The sequence below is a fragment of the Prenolepis imparis genome, unplaced genomic scaffold, assembly GCF_030444845.1.
Source record: "Prenolepis imparis isolate NDT839.2.m4 unplaced genomic scaffold, iyPreImpa1.0 SCAF_3, whole genome shotgun sequence".
NCBI classification, from domain to species: domain Eukaryota; kingdom Metazoa; phylum Arthropoda; class Insecta; order Hymenoptera; family Formicidae; genus Prenolepis; species Prenolepis imparis.
Genome location: NW_028141161.1, coordinates 8,455,239 through 8,474,118, shown reverse-complemented (window position 1 = coordinate 8,474,118; position 18,880 = coordinate 8,455,239). Strand labels below are relative to the sequence as shown.

The following is an 18,880-nucleotide window of genomic DNA, read 5'->3' as shown; positions in this document are numbered from 1 at the left end:
TCAAGAACTATATAATTATTAAAAATAAAGCCAGAATTCTTCATTATTTACGAATTTCCACAAAATGATAGTTTTACATATATCGCGGATTTTTGATAAATCTTTTTTAAATATTTAAATTTATATAACTTTAGCCATTTAAAAAATATAAAGTAAATTGATTGTAATCATACAAATTTTTACGTTAAAGAAAAGTCACCAAAAAATAGCCGAAAATTCTATATAATTCCCTCTATAGACGACGCAACATAAACGCGCGTTCATCCATCATCCACTGGCACGTTTCTAATTCTGGCAACTGACCTAACTCACTGACAGTACATGTATACGTGCGAGTCGATATAGTCGTTTTGCGAGAGAATTTAAGTTTTTTTAGCATTATATATCGATAACTCGATATATGAAAGGGTTGAATTTTGAAAGATATTTTATCATCTTATACTGGTACACGATATCAATTTTTATTAATTCTCAATGAAATTGCAAATTAAAAGCTATCTGAAACATTGAAATAATTGTTTGCAATATATTGCTGATTTTTTAATTAGTACCGATACAGAAAATTACATTTTCCATTTCTTCAACATTAGTCGGTAGTTTTATTAATGTTATTGATTTAACTGTTATTAATCTTTGTGTGATACTAATGAGTATTAAAAAAAATTTATATTATAGTAATATTGACTAACAAAAGAAATTTTGAATCGGATTTTAAATTGGAAACTCATTCAATAACTTTCTTTATTCATTGTGATTTTAGACTTGACCAGGAAGCATTTTCATTTTAAACTTCACTATCATTCTAAACTTTATGGGATACGAATGTTTATCTTGAATCTTTTTCAAGTGATTTATGAATTTACATGGTCGACATTCTCCACTCTTGTGGATTATCTACAGATTATTTAACCAAGTAGAATCGGTTTTACAGATTTATATGCTAATTGGATTTTCTGCCTTTGAGCAAAACGTTTGTACAAAATATTCCGCATTGTATCAACAGATTTTATTTACGGATTTTTAAAATTTTTTATATTTTTCTAATATATTTTTAGGGCAAGAAATGATTGCAAATATCAAATCGCATAAAGCAAAATAGGCGAATAAAAAATGTACGTAAATGTACGTATATTTTTTTATATATAGCACAATGCCATTTATTTTTTGACATTATTCGGTATATTTTTTTACCATTGAAAATATTGCAATGATTTTCAGCTGTTCGTTTGATCAGAAATTTTCATCTCAGAAACATTGACGAAACAGCTTTGTTGCTTCCGCATGCTATCCGAATAATATAGTTAGAACACTCTGTAGAATATATATATATATATATATGTGCCTAGTAACGTTGGTAGCGCGAATATAAATTAAACGCCGTGAAATGTAAAGCGATCCCGGACGAAGCGAGGATATACGGAATAAATGACCGGTCGACCTTTGTTAAAGTTATATCAGTATAAAGATAATAGCATTGTGTTCGCGCACGAAACTGGCAATTAAAGGAATGTTTCGTGTTGCGATATCGATCTTCGCCGATTTCTATCCGCAAATTCATGAAAATCCAATCTTCTGCATTCTGAGGAAATATGATATTTTATATTATATATAATTAATATATAAAAATATAACATTTATAAAATTTATAATATTTCAAATAAGTATAATTCACCTAAATTGGCCTCTTTTTGTTGATACTTATTAAAAAATAACTGCGGAAGTATCTTAATAGGAAAATGGTGTTTGACATATTATAGGAAATAATCAGACTCTAAAAACTTATTACACGAAAGCGTCACGTTAAATCCAGGATGCTAGGGTGCGACGCGTCCCATGCGTTCAGGAAATTGTCTTGGTACGCTGACCCAGTGCGGTTGTACGCCGCTAGATCGAAATAACTCTCTAGCCAGCTTCCTAGAACCACCGAAATTCTACTCGCTCAGCCACGCATCTGCACTGTCTCCATTAGCGCAGCTAAACTAGAAGGAAACCGGAAATGGCTCGCGTGCTTTAAATCTCGCCAATTATTTCGAGATCGCGAAAAAATTAAGAGACATACAAAAATAAAAAAATTTTGTTTGAGATATTCAACATAATTTCAGTGCAAATAATAAACTTCAAATTTTAAATATTTATTAAAAAATCTGTTAATAATTTATAGAAGAAATTATTATAGTTTTTATAATTGAGAGAGTATTATACACTTTAAATATTATAATTGGAAGAATTTGAAGAGAATACGAAAAGCCTTGGTAATATTATGAACACAGCAAATTGGAAAATGGTACATTGCGTCGTTTTATCTTGGTTAGCAAATAACAAGGAGTTAAACTATCTCCGTTTGCTAGTGAAAGGCGCGTCTTCGAGGAAGATCGTGCGTTCCCGTTCCGTAGCGTTTACAATTAACGATAATTTTATTGGATTATCGCATCGTTGCACTTAACCCAACCAATTCCGCCAATTGACTCGACACACCCACGCTCTTCCCGCCCGGGGCTTGCGGGTAGACTGTTTATGTCGCGACGCTTAATCCGCATTCCAAATTATGCTGGATGCACGTAACGTTACCGTCACGTCAACGTAATAGTCGAATATTCTTATGTGGGTCTCTAAAATAGAGAATGTACAGAGAATATACAAAATATATGATTCCCGACATCTAAAACCCACGTAAGAATATTTGACGTGACGATGTAGGTAACGTTATACATATACAGGGTATATTCTTCCTTCTTTCCCTCTTTCATATTTTAGTCCCTCGAAAATTTGCAAACTGACGCATAGAGAACTTGCGAACACATAAAATACATAAATTCTTGTCGCTGGGTAAAAAAAAAACTTTTATAGTCACACATTCAAAGTCACGTTTTGTCTTTTCTTAAATAATTTAATATCTGTAATATTTTTTATAATACAATATGTATATAAGGCATCAATTTTATCGGTGTTATTAGTATGATCGTTCTTTAATAGTTCTGAATATCGAAGAGGAATTTAAATTTTGTTTTCTTTTGAAAAGTAGACTATTTTGACTTATGTTCTTTATATCGAGGACCATGTGAGGGTGTTCAAATACCCAGCAGCATTAAACGGAAGCGGTCGGCCGTGGGAAAAAGAGGGTCCCGCGGCAGATTGAAGGTCAGACGACAACGTCGCGTGCAAGATTAGCGTATTAGATTATATGTTATGTCACATGTACACGATCGTACGTACGTAGATAAGAATACGACTACACACTGCACATTAAAATTTCGAGATATAAATTTCTGGACATATATTCTACTAAAATTAAAATTATTGCAATTCATATAATCGAAACATTCAAATATATACCCTGAGAGAATTTTCTCTTAGAATTTATCCCGAAAATCATGGTAATCGTGGGACAGTATGGTATGGAGTAAGAATTATATGAGAATTGCTCTGATTAATATTTATCACAATAAAAATAATAATATCTATCACAATAAAATATAAAACATGTTTGATTAATTTTACTAAACTGCATAGTAAAATTAATCAAACATATTTTATATTTCATTGTGATAAATATTAATCAGAGAAATTCTCATAAAATTCTTTCCATACCATATTGTCCCACGATTACACCATGATTTTTAGGGTAAATTCTAAGAAAAAATTCTCTCTGTGTAAAATTAAAATTCATAATATGGGAGCAGATTTCATCCAAAGAAGCCAAGTATAGAAAGAATATAGAATAATTAGACAATTTATGTGCTTTTTATTTTAATTCGTCCTTTCGCGAGATTCATGCTGGGTTAATCCTATAATCTAATTGACATATTTAGATATATTTTAAGCGCAAAAGTCCCTTTATAACCGAGTCTTTAAAAATACAACAGTACTTCTTTATTGTGGCTATAGAGTACTTGCGAAACACGCGTGTGACAGATTCGCCCCTTTTGATGACAGTGCACAAATCGATCACATCGTTGACAATTGGCCAAATAGTCGTCCTGAATCGACCGAGTCTCCAGAGACAATCGGTCTGATCTCATTGCGGGGCTTCTATCTCGCTGCGAACGTGATCGGAATGGGTCTCTTGCGATGGGTGTCGTCTGGTCGTAATATTTAATATTAAAAGCCATCATTTTACCGAAAGCACTTTTCTCAGGAGGCTAAAATAAGATTTAAAAATACTTTTATCGCGATCGCATCTTAGTTATTTTTAAGGTGGGTTTAATCTAGTTGGCTAACTGCGTTGGCTAACCATTATCGATAATCTAAGCGAGATGCGAACAGTCAACAAGTGTGTGCCAACATTGCTGTTGGCCAACAAATCTACGGACTCGATTTGAAACGAAATTCTTTCTTGGCTGACTTTGTTGGAAGCTAATGTAAACGGGTCAGAGGCAATTAACAACACTAAGATATGCTTAAATCTGAATAAATCGTTTCTCATCAGTCTTAATGAATGTAAATCTTAACGTGTTTGTGTTTTGTAATGATGTACCATTAAATAATATGTTCTCGAAGACATGTTGCATATTCGTAGAAAGAATTTAAATTAAATTTTATACGCCGATCATTCTTTCATAAAATTTTATTCATTCAGCTTTTTATTCCTCCGCAAGATATCCTTTGCTATATCCGTTATTTTCTCCCGAATACCAGAATCTTTTGCCAATTTGGAGGCGATGATCGTGCAAGGTGGATGACCGCGTAATAGTCAGTCGGAGAAATTTCAATGTCACGGCATCGTACGTACGCGGAACTTAACTCGCAGACTCGCAAATCGCTAACCTCCACGGTGGCACTGTCATCATCGTTCCGCCTGTCATTACGACGATCATAGTATAAATGTGGCATCACGCGAATACGAGAGATTTTTATGCTAGTAAACACAACGGTTGGAGGACAAGAATCTCGTTAAAATAATCGATCGAACCGTGAAACTTTTCGATGCGTTTTCTTATTAAAAGAATTATTCGTATTGTCGTAAATTATAAAAAATTAAATTAAAATAAATAAAAATTTAATATGCTATAAATAAATAATGAAATATTCAATTTTAAGCGCATGTTTCTTTAATAAAATTTTAATCTGAAACTCGCCTGATATTTAATGTCTACACAGAGAGAATTTTCTCTTAGAATTTACCTTGAAAATCATGGTAATCGTGGGACAATATGGTATGGAAAGAATTTTATGAGAATTTCTCTGATTAATATTATTTATTATTATTTATCACAATAAAAATAATATCTATTACAATAAAATATAAAATATGTTTGATTAATTTTACTATGCAGTTTAGTAAAATTAATCAAACATGTTTTATATTTTATTGTGTGATAGATATTATTATTTTTATTGTGATAAATATTAATGAGAGAAATTCTCATAAAATTCTTTCCATAACATATTGTCCCACGATTACCATGATTTTCAGGGTAAATTCTAAGAGAAAATTCTCTCGGTGTAGAAGTCAAAGATTTGTAAGAGAGAAGAAACGCAATCATAAATACTAATTGAAAGAAGAAATTGATTTTGAATTCGAAGACGGTTTATCTTCGATAGATACACTCTATGTATATATAATACGGCTTACACTAGCGTATACTATGTAAAATATAGAAAGACTATAAATATATAGCGCTTTGATCAGCGCAAAATGTGCTAATTACTGGCGAGGAGATTGCGAGCTCTTAACTCCCAGAGTGTCCAATAAATTCAAAACGAAGATAAACACACGAAGAAAGAGAATTCCGTGTATTCCCGCCATTCGTCTTTCTCTCATCGCTTTGATCGTCGCGAAATGACTTTATCTCGCGCGGCGCGAGCTAGAAGCTTCCTGATCTCGCACGCGAGTTGCAGCGATGCAACTCGCACGCGCATCGCTGCACTCTCGGATCAAGCGGTTCGCAGAGATACGAACGATTTAAGCCAGACGAAACGTACTCGTGCTGCTCGCCGATAAAACGTCCAGCCACGGTCGCTGACCCGGGCTTATTAATCCTTTGGCGCGCCTTTGGGGGGTCCAACTGTCAGAGTCCCCTCTCTGTATTTAATTTTCTTATCGCGGGTTTAACTTCATAAAGTGGACGTCGAGATTTTTCATTTAAAAAATTAGAAATTATTCGGAGAGAAAATTTATTTTGCTCAATCATTTAATTAAAATACTTTATTACTTAATCTTATATGATGCAGAGCTGTTGATAATTGAAGAATAATCGTTATTTAAAATATCCATCGCAATATATTTAAAACATTATATAAAAATTGTAAAAAACGATGGAAAAATATACTCATAATTTATAACACTTTTCTTTTCGTGATGATCTTATCAAGATTAATTTCGTATGTGTCGTCACGTTTCAAGACCGGACCTCGTTAGTGAGATCACGGAAAATCGCGATACTGTAGTTTAGTCTAGTCTAGTCTAGTCTAGTCATCGTCGTCTCGTTAAGTCGCCTACTCGATTTAGCCTACATCCTGATTTCTAGAAAATCCGACAGGACTGCACAGCTAAAGATATGAAATCGGATATCTGCTGATTATATGACGATTTATTTCATGTCCACGTATAACGAGAAATAATGCTTACATAGAGAGTGTCAGTAAATAAGTTATACGAAACTTATTGAAGCTGATAATGATTGATAAGCGCATATATACATTGATAACCTACTAATGAGAATTAATAGCATAGCTCGTGAAATAAATTGCATAGTATGCTATTGAAAAGATAAATTTGATTTGTAAAAAAGATTGCATGATTTATATCAGAAGATAATCCATTCATTTCTAAATGTATAACGAATAAAATAAATTGAGATATATATTTTTAGCTATTTATTACTATAATATTCTTGTTACGAAGGCTAAATATAAACGGTGATAAAAGATTTAAAAAAGAGATATAATGAAGAAACAATTAGATTTTAGATTTACGTATTATTATTATCTTGACAATGAGCCTCTTCTGGTCGCGATTTGCGTCAGAGACCACCCTGTACACACATAATCAGGTTGACTAGATAGTATGGTGGCTTGTATTACGGTTCGCTGATACTACAGTTACGTTAATACTCATACGACAGAAGGAAGCCGAGGAGATGTGGAAGATCAAGATCAAGGAAAGAGGATGATCACTGCGACGTCCTTTCTATGAGGTTTCCACGTCCGCTCGGGAGCGAAGTGGATTATCTTGTTTGACGTAATTAATCGGCCTACCGGTTTCCTGTCCTCCGCAGGATACGCATAAACTAGAACGCGTCTGCATGAGACTGAATAAATCGCTTCTTCCTTCACAACCTTTTCAATGATATTCCTCGCGTCGCGCGAGAGAAGATAAAAAGCTAAAATTAAATAAAGACAATTTTTTTTTATTTGTAAATATAATATTAATATTCTTTTCTGATAACACATGATGAATTCTTATTCTATTTTTATGGATATCTTGTAGAAGAAAAAAAAAAAACGAATTATCGAGTAGGTTCAGGCATGCAAAAATTCATATAAACATAAAGATTTTATATTCACCGATTCCGCCGTAATAGAGCTCAAGCATTCTGTGAAATTCAGGATTTATAGATCATGTGCGATTCGACATGTGCATTCGAGGAATCTATAGGATTTACGCGGATCCAATGATCAGTAACTATGCTCATCAAGCTTTATCAGCGGATCTATAAATCCGAGAACCGTATAGCGCCGGCGCGTTACTCGACTCGCAATGCGAATTCGCGGGACAGCAGCATCGTTAAAGTCAATTTCCGAGCTTCCGCCACCGACGCACAATAGTGCTGAGGCGAACAAAAGCCCCCGGCTGAAGATATACTATATGTGCATGTGTGTACGTACCTGCATAGATATATCTACATAATCTGAAATATAGTAAGCCCCTAACGAGAGAAAGCCCCTAACGAGAGAAAGCCCCTCGCGATAAAAATCTTTCGCATAGCTAATTACTTTAATTACTTTATTACCTCAAATAGCGTCATAGCGAGGCGAGTCCTCTCACGTATAGGCTTATAATAAAGCTCACGCCTTTTTAAACACCACCGGTGCAACGCTCCGCTCTATTAACGAGGAAGACGCGAGTAACGGCATCGTTCGCGTTCCGGCTGCGATCCTCGAGACCCGGGAGGCTCGTCAGGAACTCTTCACCGAGTCCGCTCTTTGCTCCAATAGGAAGTCACGTCGCCGGAAATCGCGTCGCGAAGTAACGTTACCGAGTCGTGCCGGAAGCTACGATCGTAGAAAGAGAGAGAGAAGTGCAACGGGACAGACGGACGGGGCGTAATTAAGGATTATTTCGTTCTAGCTCTTAATCATCTAAGTAAGCTTTAAGCGCCGCGTTTCTGCTTTGAGTTATTATTAATAGATACTTTATCTCTAAAAAGAATTTTCTCGACGTTGCTGCGGTATAATTAACAAGTCAAATAGACGTCTAAATGAGAAATTAATTGGCAGTAAATATATCGATTCCTGAGCGTTCTATCGATCGCGAATTACGCAGTCTGAAATTGCAATTAACTCTTGCCATCGCGCAAACCATTTATATTTGACATGAAATAGCTCGAGAGACTGTCTGAAAAGCGAGTTAAATTTTCATCCAAAATTTATTTGAAATTATTAGATCGTTATAATTGAAAAATTAATTTTTATCTTCCATTAACGTTCGCAAAGCTGAACTTGCCAGAATTCGTTAACCCTCTCTTTCGCGACGTACGTCGGAAAAAGCTCGAGCTCCATCGCCGACGTTCTAGGCGAACCTTATAAAGCATCCTGTGTAACGAGACTTCGCGAACCTTTTCCCGCCTCAAGATAGCGAAACGAGAGATAACGAGCACCGGCAGGACGACTTAGTTGTAATTGCTGTGTCGGATTAGATTAGATGGCAGGATAATTGGATATCGCGGGGTCCCGTCGATAATATAATGCAGTCTTTAATGGGAGCTCGCACTATCTTGCTCCGAGCTTCGCCATATGTAACTGTAAATGTCGGTTTTCACAACGACTGGAGATCGGTAATGAAAGTCGAACGAGTCAGCCGGAGTCTTCCTACGCGCCGGCTTTATTGTGATCGACTATTCCTGGACGCGGGTCGTCCCGTGAATCAACTTTGCGGCTGAAAATATAGTCTACCATACCAGTCCGAGCGGAAGTGCGTGCATAGGTGCATAGGTGTAACCCTGTCCGACGATGAAAAATAGTATCCGACGATGATATTTCAACGAGACTCGGGTCTGAACGCGAAGAGAGAGTACATGGGTCGTTTTACGAAATTACACTTCACAGCTTGCTTCATCTAACAATTTAAAACTGATGATCAATGAGCCATAAATCTATATATATATATATATATATATATATATATATCAAGAAAATTCCATATTCAAAATTTTTTTGTTTATTCAAGAATATATAAATTTCGATTTTAAACATACAAAGTCGTAATCTTGATAGTTGACAACAAATTTTAGATTAATATTCTTAAAATTCTAGATCTTTTTTTCATAATTAATTGTCCATTCATCTGACAAGCGGGGGCGGGAGGAAAAATTGTGAGCGTTTGCGTAATCAGATGCTGACGTCACCGCGATGATTTCATCCGCATTTGCAATGCACGTGTCGTGAAACCGTGTTCGTGAGCAGAAACATAATCGCGTTGCAGAAACGGCAATTTTAACCCTTGCCAGTGATTTCACTCTTCCAAACTACATATATCTACAACATCTTCGTTTGAATATACAAACTCGAACAATGCCTAATAACGAGAGGGATAATTTCAAAAAGTCGGTTTACGAGATTAAATTTGCACACACTCTCTCTCTCTCAATTGACAGAGCTTAAAGTTCACGCCTAATAATCGTGATGTTCGCGATATTTGATTTCTCCACCCGATAAAAATACGCGACACGACACAGCATCTGGCAGCGAGGCAAACATTCGCGTAAATGTTTCTCGACGAGCATGGCAGTCGATGATGTCATTCGCCGATCGTTTCGTATACGTAAGCTACTTATATTCTCTAGTCTCTAGTCGTAACTCTATAATCCGAAAAACTTGCGTCACTTCATCACCGTAAAACGTTAAATTCTCGCGAGAATAAACTCTTGTCAGTCTTGTCAGTCGCAGACGTACCAAATTCTCTTGTCGTACTTTGCGATAAAATATTATTAAAATATTATATAATGAATACTAATAAGGATTAATTTTTTCACAAAAATTTATCCATCATATAAAAAATAAGATCAGCTTGAACTTTTTCTTTTTTATTCTAATCTTCATTTCTTTTACGTTTGCTTGTAGTTTAATTCTTGCAAATTACACGGGGAAAAATATCAGCCACCATAGTTAAATTTTAGTGGTCCTTATATTATACCTGAAATTTAATTACCGTGCCTAAATTTTAGCTACGGAAGCTAATGACTAAATTTCAAGTGTAATATAGGGACAGCTAAAATTTAGCTGTGATGGCCAATATTTTTTTCCGTGCAAACATGAATTATTTGATAAAAGTATTTTCTTTTATTCGAGAAAAAGACGATTCAGAAACACGTAATTTCGCGTATCAATTGATACATCTGTTTTATATCCTCGATTGTATACTAACGCATTTCGGATACTTGAAGGAGCTGATTTATCGCGAGCCGTCTGCGCTTCGTCTGCATTATGCGAGCGACGGGATTTATTCCGCTCTCGAGGCGAAGCCTGTTTCGGTCGTGCAGCACGAGGATGCTGCACCGCGTGCGAGCGCAACTGCGGGGCATGCAAATTTATCAATTTAGCGCCCCGACATATTCAACCGCATTGCATCATTGCACCGTAATCGCGACAGAACCGGCGGCCATCGTTGCGCATAATTTGTACCAATTTTTTCGCATCTCCCAAATGTATGCACGAAATAAATTAAACAAAACTAGGTCAATAGATGTAGAATATTTTCAATATATAATTATTTTTATCGTTTTCTCTTTCTCTCGATTTATACAATAATAATTCTGCAAAATTTAGCTCTGAAAGGAAAAATGTCTATTATGTCCGCGACTATTTATTGTTATCTTTCATCTGTCATTATATTCGTTATAGTGTCCTTGAAGATCTCAATAGTGCGGAATGAATAATTGAGTACCTTTAAGTTTCTTGCTCTCTTTTATCAGACTATTCAGACGGCGCCCATTTGTCATGCAAATAAAAACATGGTCACGCGTTTGTCTCCGTCTGACCTTGGCACAAGGTAAAGTGACTCACGCAGGTGATAAGCGCAATCGAGTTATCGCGGTTGCCCAAGCGTAAAGTAATTGCGCGGATAAGCCGGGCTCTTAATTCTCTGATGCACTACGGGGTTCGACTCTATGCGAGTACACCTGCGTGCGGTTCTCCTATCACGCGTGTGTAGCTTCAAAGATATTGACTAGCTGGGATTTTATTTTACAAAAGCCAGTCTTATCGGATTGTTGCGCGCACGCGATACCAAACTTGTGTCTGCGAATCGTCATTATATATAATATAACTACATATACAAGAATTGCCATGTGGGGCTCATACAATAGTATTCCATTCAACTTCCGAATCAGCTTTCGAGCCTGATGTCGCAAAATCGCGACTTTTTTTTCCTTTGAAGCAAATCTCTTCAGCCTCTCGGCATTCATTTCTCGGCGTATGTCGGTGTTGCACAAGTCATTGCCCTCGGCTCGTCCGTTCTCGGGTTCTCACGCCCGCGTGTGCGTGATGTCACCTGTCCGCGAAAACAGGTGTCCATTCAAGCGAAAGACGTTTCTTCCTCCCGTTTCCCTCGCTTTTCCCCGCTTTAAGGGAAAAAAAAAATCTCATCGCTACGACGTTAACGTCCTCTTTATTCTCGAGTAATAGGCTGTTCGGAAGATGGCTTCGTCGTTCCTAAACCAATATATCTAGTGCTTTCAATTTCAGAAACTATACGGATAGTATTCACAGTCATGAACTAGTAGTAAAATGCAAGCTTAAAATCTTTAAAGGTATACTTTTAAATCAGGATTTTTTAAGATAATCGTGAAATTAAACGAAAAAATGGAACTTAATGATTTCAAAGTAAAACTTTGAAAAAACGATAAATTATATATATATATGAAACAATATTTTATATATAGATTTTATAAAAATATATGAATAAAATAAAATTTTATAAAAATATATATTTTTTATAAATATTGTTAGAAAAGTAATTTATAGTTTTTTGGAAGAAATTAATGAGATATTCTAACCGATGCACAATTTGCAATTTCAGGTAGTCCCGATGCTACTCTATCGAGGGGACACTCTAGACATCCTTACTTCGAGTACTTCTTAGCGCGAACGTGAGTACATCAAATATCAATTATTTCGCATTTATCCGTGATAAAAATCAATCCCCTCCGCGCTAAATTTCCTTCAATATATCAACATAAAAAATTATTAATATTAACATTAAATTAACATTAAAAAAATTCTATTTTTGTTCTTTTAACAGTAATGATTTATTTCAAAAATATATGTAGAAATTTTCACACCTTTGTAAGTTTCATAAATTACCAGATGCGATTGTGAAAGATCTGCTTGACATTATAAGAAACATAAAGTCGGTTAAAGAGTCAACTGGCCGTAAGTTCGCCTTGGAAAATAGTCCGCGAGCGCAGCCTCGAAATATCCGTGACCGTGATTTGTCGAAGGAAAATCGAGTTCGTTCAGGTGTTCGGCAAAGTCGCGTAACGGGAGCGGATGGGAGCCGATTCAGCCGTGAAATTCTTCACGCACGGAAGGGCTGCGGGGCGCTTTAAACCAAGCGGGAAATCGCATGGGAAAGAGCAGGTTGAATGACTACTATCGCAACTCGCGATGGTATCATTGGCGTTCGAGGAATGCACCTGTAGTTTAGCTGCACGCGCGATGCAATCGAGCGTTTCGGTTCCGCGGAAGTATCGCAAAATTTCCCTTCGGGAAATATCGCAAATCGACGAAGATTAGGGAGTACAATATATATATATTTAGAGATAAGTTGCAAAATAAGTCTCAATTCCATGTCATTAGGAAATTATTAAAAGAAAATAATTATAGGGCAATTATGTATCTAATTTTTATTTATATTATATAATTAATACATATTTTTTATTTTTATTTTTTTTAATAATATAATAAAAAATACTATACATATATAGAAAAATTATTTAATCTTTTTTAATATTGAAATATGTTATTTCATTCGATAATATAAATTAATTACATTGTAATTCTATTAAAAAGTACAATATTAGTGAAATCTATCTGATACTCGCGGCAATCTTATCTAACATTTTCTCTCCTCTGCAATGATCGGAAATGTTCTTCTGCCATGTTCTTATTTAGTTTCGGAATATTCTGAGATATACGATGTCATCTCAGATAAATATTAAATTTCTGCGTGTGATTTATAAATACCTAGTTAATATCCGATAAAAATAAATATATGTACAACTTATTTTCATGGGATATTAACTATATATCGATAAATTACACACGGAAATTTAATATTTATCTGAGATGGCAGCTTCGTATCTCTCAGAATATTCCAAAACTAAATAAGAACATGGTAGAACAATTGTTATATATATTTAATACATACTTAACTAAAATTTCATCTTTGAAAAGAAACATTACGTAACAGGGAATCTTAGCGCTAAACGTGCATTCAGTGAGAAACATGGAGAAAGTACTTCTCCGGGAGAAAGCAATTAGGAGCGCTCAAAAATGGTCCATCGGTCGACACGATTACCCGTCGGCAATCATGGCAATTCCCAATTTACCGCTTTTTGCACAATCGATCCACTTTCGCGCGTCTCATGCACAACCGTGCAAAAAAAAACTTGCAACCTGCTGCCCTCGATGTAACATTAACGATCGAAGCTGCGAGTATACGAGTCGAATAGAAAATCACTATTTCAAATGAATATTAGAAATCCGAATTCGCATTTAGGAAGAGGGTTAGGAGAGAAACGAGAACTCGGCGAGCAGACCCGATGCACGGTGAAAGATGCATGGGGGCCTCGGGAGGACGATACGAGAGAGAACTCGGAATTGATATACGCGCGCGGCTGGAGCCACGACATGAAGCGTCTAGGACGGAAGCGAACGTCGTAGAACGGAGTGGAGTAGATATAGCTATAGTCGGCCGTATGTCTGTAACCTTTGCCTCGCTTTTGCATCGTGCTCAGTTGCGGTCCGGCGTTCTACTCTGGCGAACCTTCCCTCCGCGTCCGGACGAGTACTGTGTTCGCTTTGACCAAAGTAACACGATGTTCATAATCGCGTTAGACCTATCGGAGATAGACCCCGTCGTTATTATAAGTCACTTATCAGTGTTACATATCGTGACATAGTAATCTCGATTCTCCGTTAGATATACATATAAACACGACGTATGTGTCTGACGGCAAGGGTTATGCGCCAGAATAATTTTGCATGAACGCGATCACGTGCCAATTGCAACTTCGGAGCGGTCGTTAAACGCAATTGCAAGTGTGCAGACGCAGTTTGAACGCGTGGACGTCATCTGAGAGCGAGCTTGCGGCAGGAGAGAGATAATCACCCCGTAAAGCTCTCATGTGTGAGTGATAAACGTCGGGATATTCAAGCGACACGTCGAGAAACAATTTCGTGAAAGTTCCCAACATTTTTACGCACGAATTTTCGAACGTGACGTTTCATTTTCTTTGTTTCTGATGTATCTTGATGGATAATATTCTCGATCAACATCTTCGCATCAAAGCTTCCCTGTGCATTATTTTGCGCGTTTTTCAAGGAAATTATTTTTTTCTCTGTTTATCGCGGTCATAGATTTAATGCTGATATCTCCTGTTGCATAATATATTTTTAATAATTAGAAAACGTTATATATATCTTAAAAATATCCGAGTTCTTGTCCGCTGCTGTTCTCCAACTCATAGCTAGCTAACTTCGCGACTACGACGACTATCTTCCTCAACTATGTTCTTTACGCTCCGATTTTTACGTTTTACGAGCTTTGCGTTGTTATTAAATCCCCAATTCGATGTTCTCCAACGTTTTTACGTCCGATATCGCGCGCGAGCTTTGTTGTCAAAGACGCGGCGGCGCCTAAAGATAGGAGCACGACGTCGGGTCTATGTCAGTCAGTGACTATGTAAACGCATTTAAAGCGGATCGTTTCGTTCGCGTGCGCTCTCGTTTCGATTGATCGCGGGTGTTTGTGTAGCAGGCGAATCAGATATAGTTACTCGCCGACGATGACAACGACGACGATGATGATGATGATGATGATAGTAATGACGTTTGTCCGGAAAAGACTCTCGCGACGCGACAAGGATATACCGCGGTTTGACAGAAGACGGTAGACTTATCGCGCTAATAATAGCGCAGACTATAGGTGCGACACACGTGACTTCGTGAAATCCTTCGACCAGATATCGAATCGCGTTGGTTTAATCCTTTTAATACTCTCCAGGAACAATACTCGCCATTGTTCGCTCTTCTCGTCGTTGTATACTCAATGGAATCGACTGTCTCGATTCGATATTCTACAGCTCGACGTTTTCGATTAAATTTCTCGCAACAGTATTTTTGTTTGATTTATCAGATTACCAAGGTGTGAAAATTGAAATACAAATAATGCTGAAAATTTCTCTTTTTTTTTTATTTTTCTTCATTGAATCTAAAGCTGAAATTTTTGTAATTTATTTTTTCTTTACTTTAATTTTTTTTGAAGAATAATTTGATGAAATAATTCTTCTTCAAGATATACTGCTCAAAACAATTACATGATTATTCTATTTCTTCAAAAATCTATCACCCAAAGATATTTGACATTTAAAAAATTTCTATTAATATCCAAGACTCTCGATCTGAAATAAATACATTTATATATAAATGCAGTATCTTAACATTTTTCAATCACGACACTTGCTTCGAAGCACCATCCAAATCTCTCCCAATGTTGTTTCGAGTGGTATATTATTACCTTCTAACTGCGTCTCTCTCTCAGAGCATTAATCAACCGGTTTGCCGTCATGCTCTTATTACCACGAACGGTATACTTTTTCTATCCGCCTCCGACGACCCTCGATTGATCTCTTTTGTGTCGCTTCGTATTTTTCTCACCGCGGCGGTTAATGACTCCCCAGTCTCCTACCGGCTCGTATATATCGCAACTGAATTTCCGTATCCGTGTTTGCCGTATCACGCGTCCAGGTGAAGGAAAAAGGGACGATGCTGTCGTACATGCTGCCAACGGAGGACAAGCCACCGCCCAGCAGCCAGCAGAACAATTATCGCGCGACCGGCAAGCTGCAAAAGAGCACCGCCGTGGTGAGCACGTCGCCCAGGAACTGCCCGGACGCGACTAGAACGATGATCGTCTCCACCAGGATCGAGGATTCGTCCGGCGATTCTATCGCCCGCCACGGTTCCCCTCGACCGATCGAGAGCCCGAAGCACAACGGCACCGCCGCCACCAGCACCGCGAGGAAGTCGACCCTGCACAACGCCGGCAGAGTCACCAAGGACGACAGCCTCTACAGCATCGACAGCGACGCCAGCACCGCCGGCAGCGAGCGCAAGAACAAGATCCTGAACGGTGCGAAGCACGCCAGCTTGAAAAGGTAAGTTGCTTTTTATTAAAAATACACTGAGAGAATTTTCCCTTAGAATTTACCCTGAAAATCATGGTAATCGTGGGACAATTTATGAGAATTTGTCTGATTAATATTTATCACAATAAAAATAATAATATCTATTACAATAAAATATGAAATATGTTTGATTAATTTTACTATGCAGTTTAGTTACCATGATTTTCAAGATAAATTCTAAGAGAAAATTCTCTCTGTGAAGAAGGATCTGATGGCAAAATCTCGGGTGTCCTGTGAAATAATAATGTTAAGCCACTCAAAAATTATCTTGACCTATGAATCTGAGTGAAATCTAATTAGGATATGAGATAGATATCTCGGTATTATCGAAAAAAAGTATAACGATTTTAATTTTTCGTTAGAATTGTTATGTCATGTTGAATCACGATCGCGGGATGAGATCTAATCTGATCCTCAGAGCCGTGGCATTGTTCCCGTTTCTTATTGGAGTATTCGAGAAAATGTTAAGATTAAACATCTCTCAGAGCAGATTCTCGATAAATATGCGCCCTGGCTCTATCGTCGAAAACCCGCAATTATCCGCCTCGCGAATGCAAGCGAGTTCATCGGGTTTTACATAGCGCGTAAACGCCTTCTATTTGCGAGAACGGGAAGGAAAGAGAGGAAGAGAGAGACCGTCGCTATGTATCGGTTCTATAAGCTAAGACTTTCGCAATCCGTACGAGACTTTTACGACATTTGTACGTGGGATAGGTCAGGGTCAGTCTCACTGAGACTTCAACGGTTCATCGTAATACATTGAGCGAAGTCCGCTCGGACGACGTGTTCCGGGATTGTCTCCCGAGTGCACTTAATAATTCTGACAAGGAATACCGCGAAGCGACTAAGTAAGTGCGAAACTAGCTTGGAGTAACATGAAGCAGGAAGAGACTTGGTCTTGTCGAGCCTGCAGTGTTAACTTTGATCTCTTGACGATTGCATTTCTCGAATCGTAGACGTGACATTTGGAATAAATAATTATAGATAAAGGTTAAAAATAGGACTTGAAATTAATTTAAGAATATTAAAAAAAAAAAAAAAAAAAAAATACGCGCGTTTAAAAAAGAATAATAATTTTGTCAAACTTTTTGATCTCTTGATGATACTGCATTTCTCGAATCGTAGACGTGACATTTGGAATAAATAGATAAGGATTAAAGATAGAATTTGAAGTTGATTTAAGAAAATTAAAATACGCAATTTTATCAAACTATATATAAAATTTCTCGCTTTATTGATAAAAGTGGATTTCAACGCACAGGCTTTTATCGTCACAATGCTAATTACTCAGCTGCGCATGAATCCATTTAGCGCATTTAAAAATATTGTATATATTTTGTTTCATGGTCATTTATGATTGCAGTGTCCCTGATAATTTTATAATATAGCCATTCTTTCGTACATAATTGTACGCATGTATGAGAAAATTACAAAAGTATTCCAAGTATTTTTTGCGGTAATAAAATGAAAGAAAAAATTCTGTTTAACACACTTTCCGAGTATTTTTTATCAATGAATTATAGGACTAGGCATATCTTTAAGTACTTAAAGTGCAGATTATAATATCGAAAATAATTTAATATTTTTTTAATGCACTTTCGAAAAAAGTCATTTATTTGTGTCTTCGTAATAATACTGGCAACGACGTTCGAATCATTCTAGAAAGGAACTGTATGACCTGATCCGTTGCCAAAACGCTATTGCGTACTTAGAAAACACCGTTGCGCATTTAGCATCTATTTTTGCAAATGTGTATCAGCATATAAATGTTCTTGTACACGTGATTTTTCTTGCTTAATTCTTCGATATCGCACTTATTTTATTTGTAAGAGATCTTTTTAAAATTTATTTTCAATTTATTTTAATACGTTTAAATTTATTTTAGCTATTTTTAACATAAATTTAAATGATATTTAAATTCTAGATTCTATATATAAATAATAAAATTTTATTTTCTATAATTTTCTCATTTTAATTTATAAAATTCTATTTTAAATTTGAAGCTTAATTATATTATAGATAGTTAATATTAAAAATGTTAATATATGTAAAATCACTATTTTCGCTAAGAGAGGTAAATTTGCTAGAACGCGAATTTCTATCAATCTTCATACTTTAATAAATGCAGCGAGATCATAGAAATAATCTCGTTCTCTTATTGATTTATGTCTCGTTGATATTACGATCTTTTTACATACACATACAGTAAATATCGGTAATGTCGTGAAAAGATTAAATAATAGTCGTTAACG

At 36.3% G+C, this 18,880-nt stretch overlaps 1 protein-coding gene across 2 annotated transcripts in view; it reads left to right on the top strand.

Annotated features, from left to right (window-relative positions):
• The window catches only part of LOC145934508 (uncharacterized), a 69,928-nt gene that overhangs the window by 13,764 nt on the left and 37,284 nt on the right, over positions 1-18,880 (top strand). The window contains exons 2-3 of one of the 2 annotated variants that reach the window (XM_083034977.1): positions 12,239-12,308; positions 16,189-16,598. In XM_083034977.1, coding sequence (XP_082891103.1) covers positions 16,207-16,598 — 392 coding nt within the window. In that variant the 5' untranslated portion in view covers positions 12,239-12,308; positions 16,189-16,206. Of the gene's footprint in view, positions 1-12,238; positions 12,309-14,203; positions 14,570-16,188; positions 16,599-18,880 lie in introns of those variants that run through there. The other variant, XM_083034978.1, reaches the window with a different exon arrangement.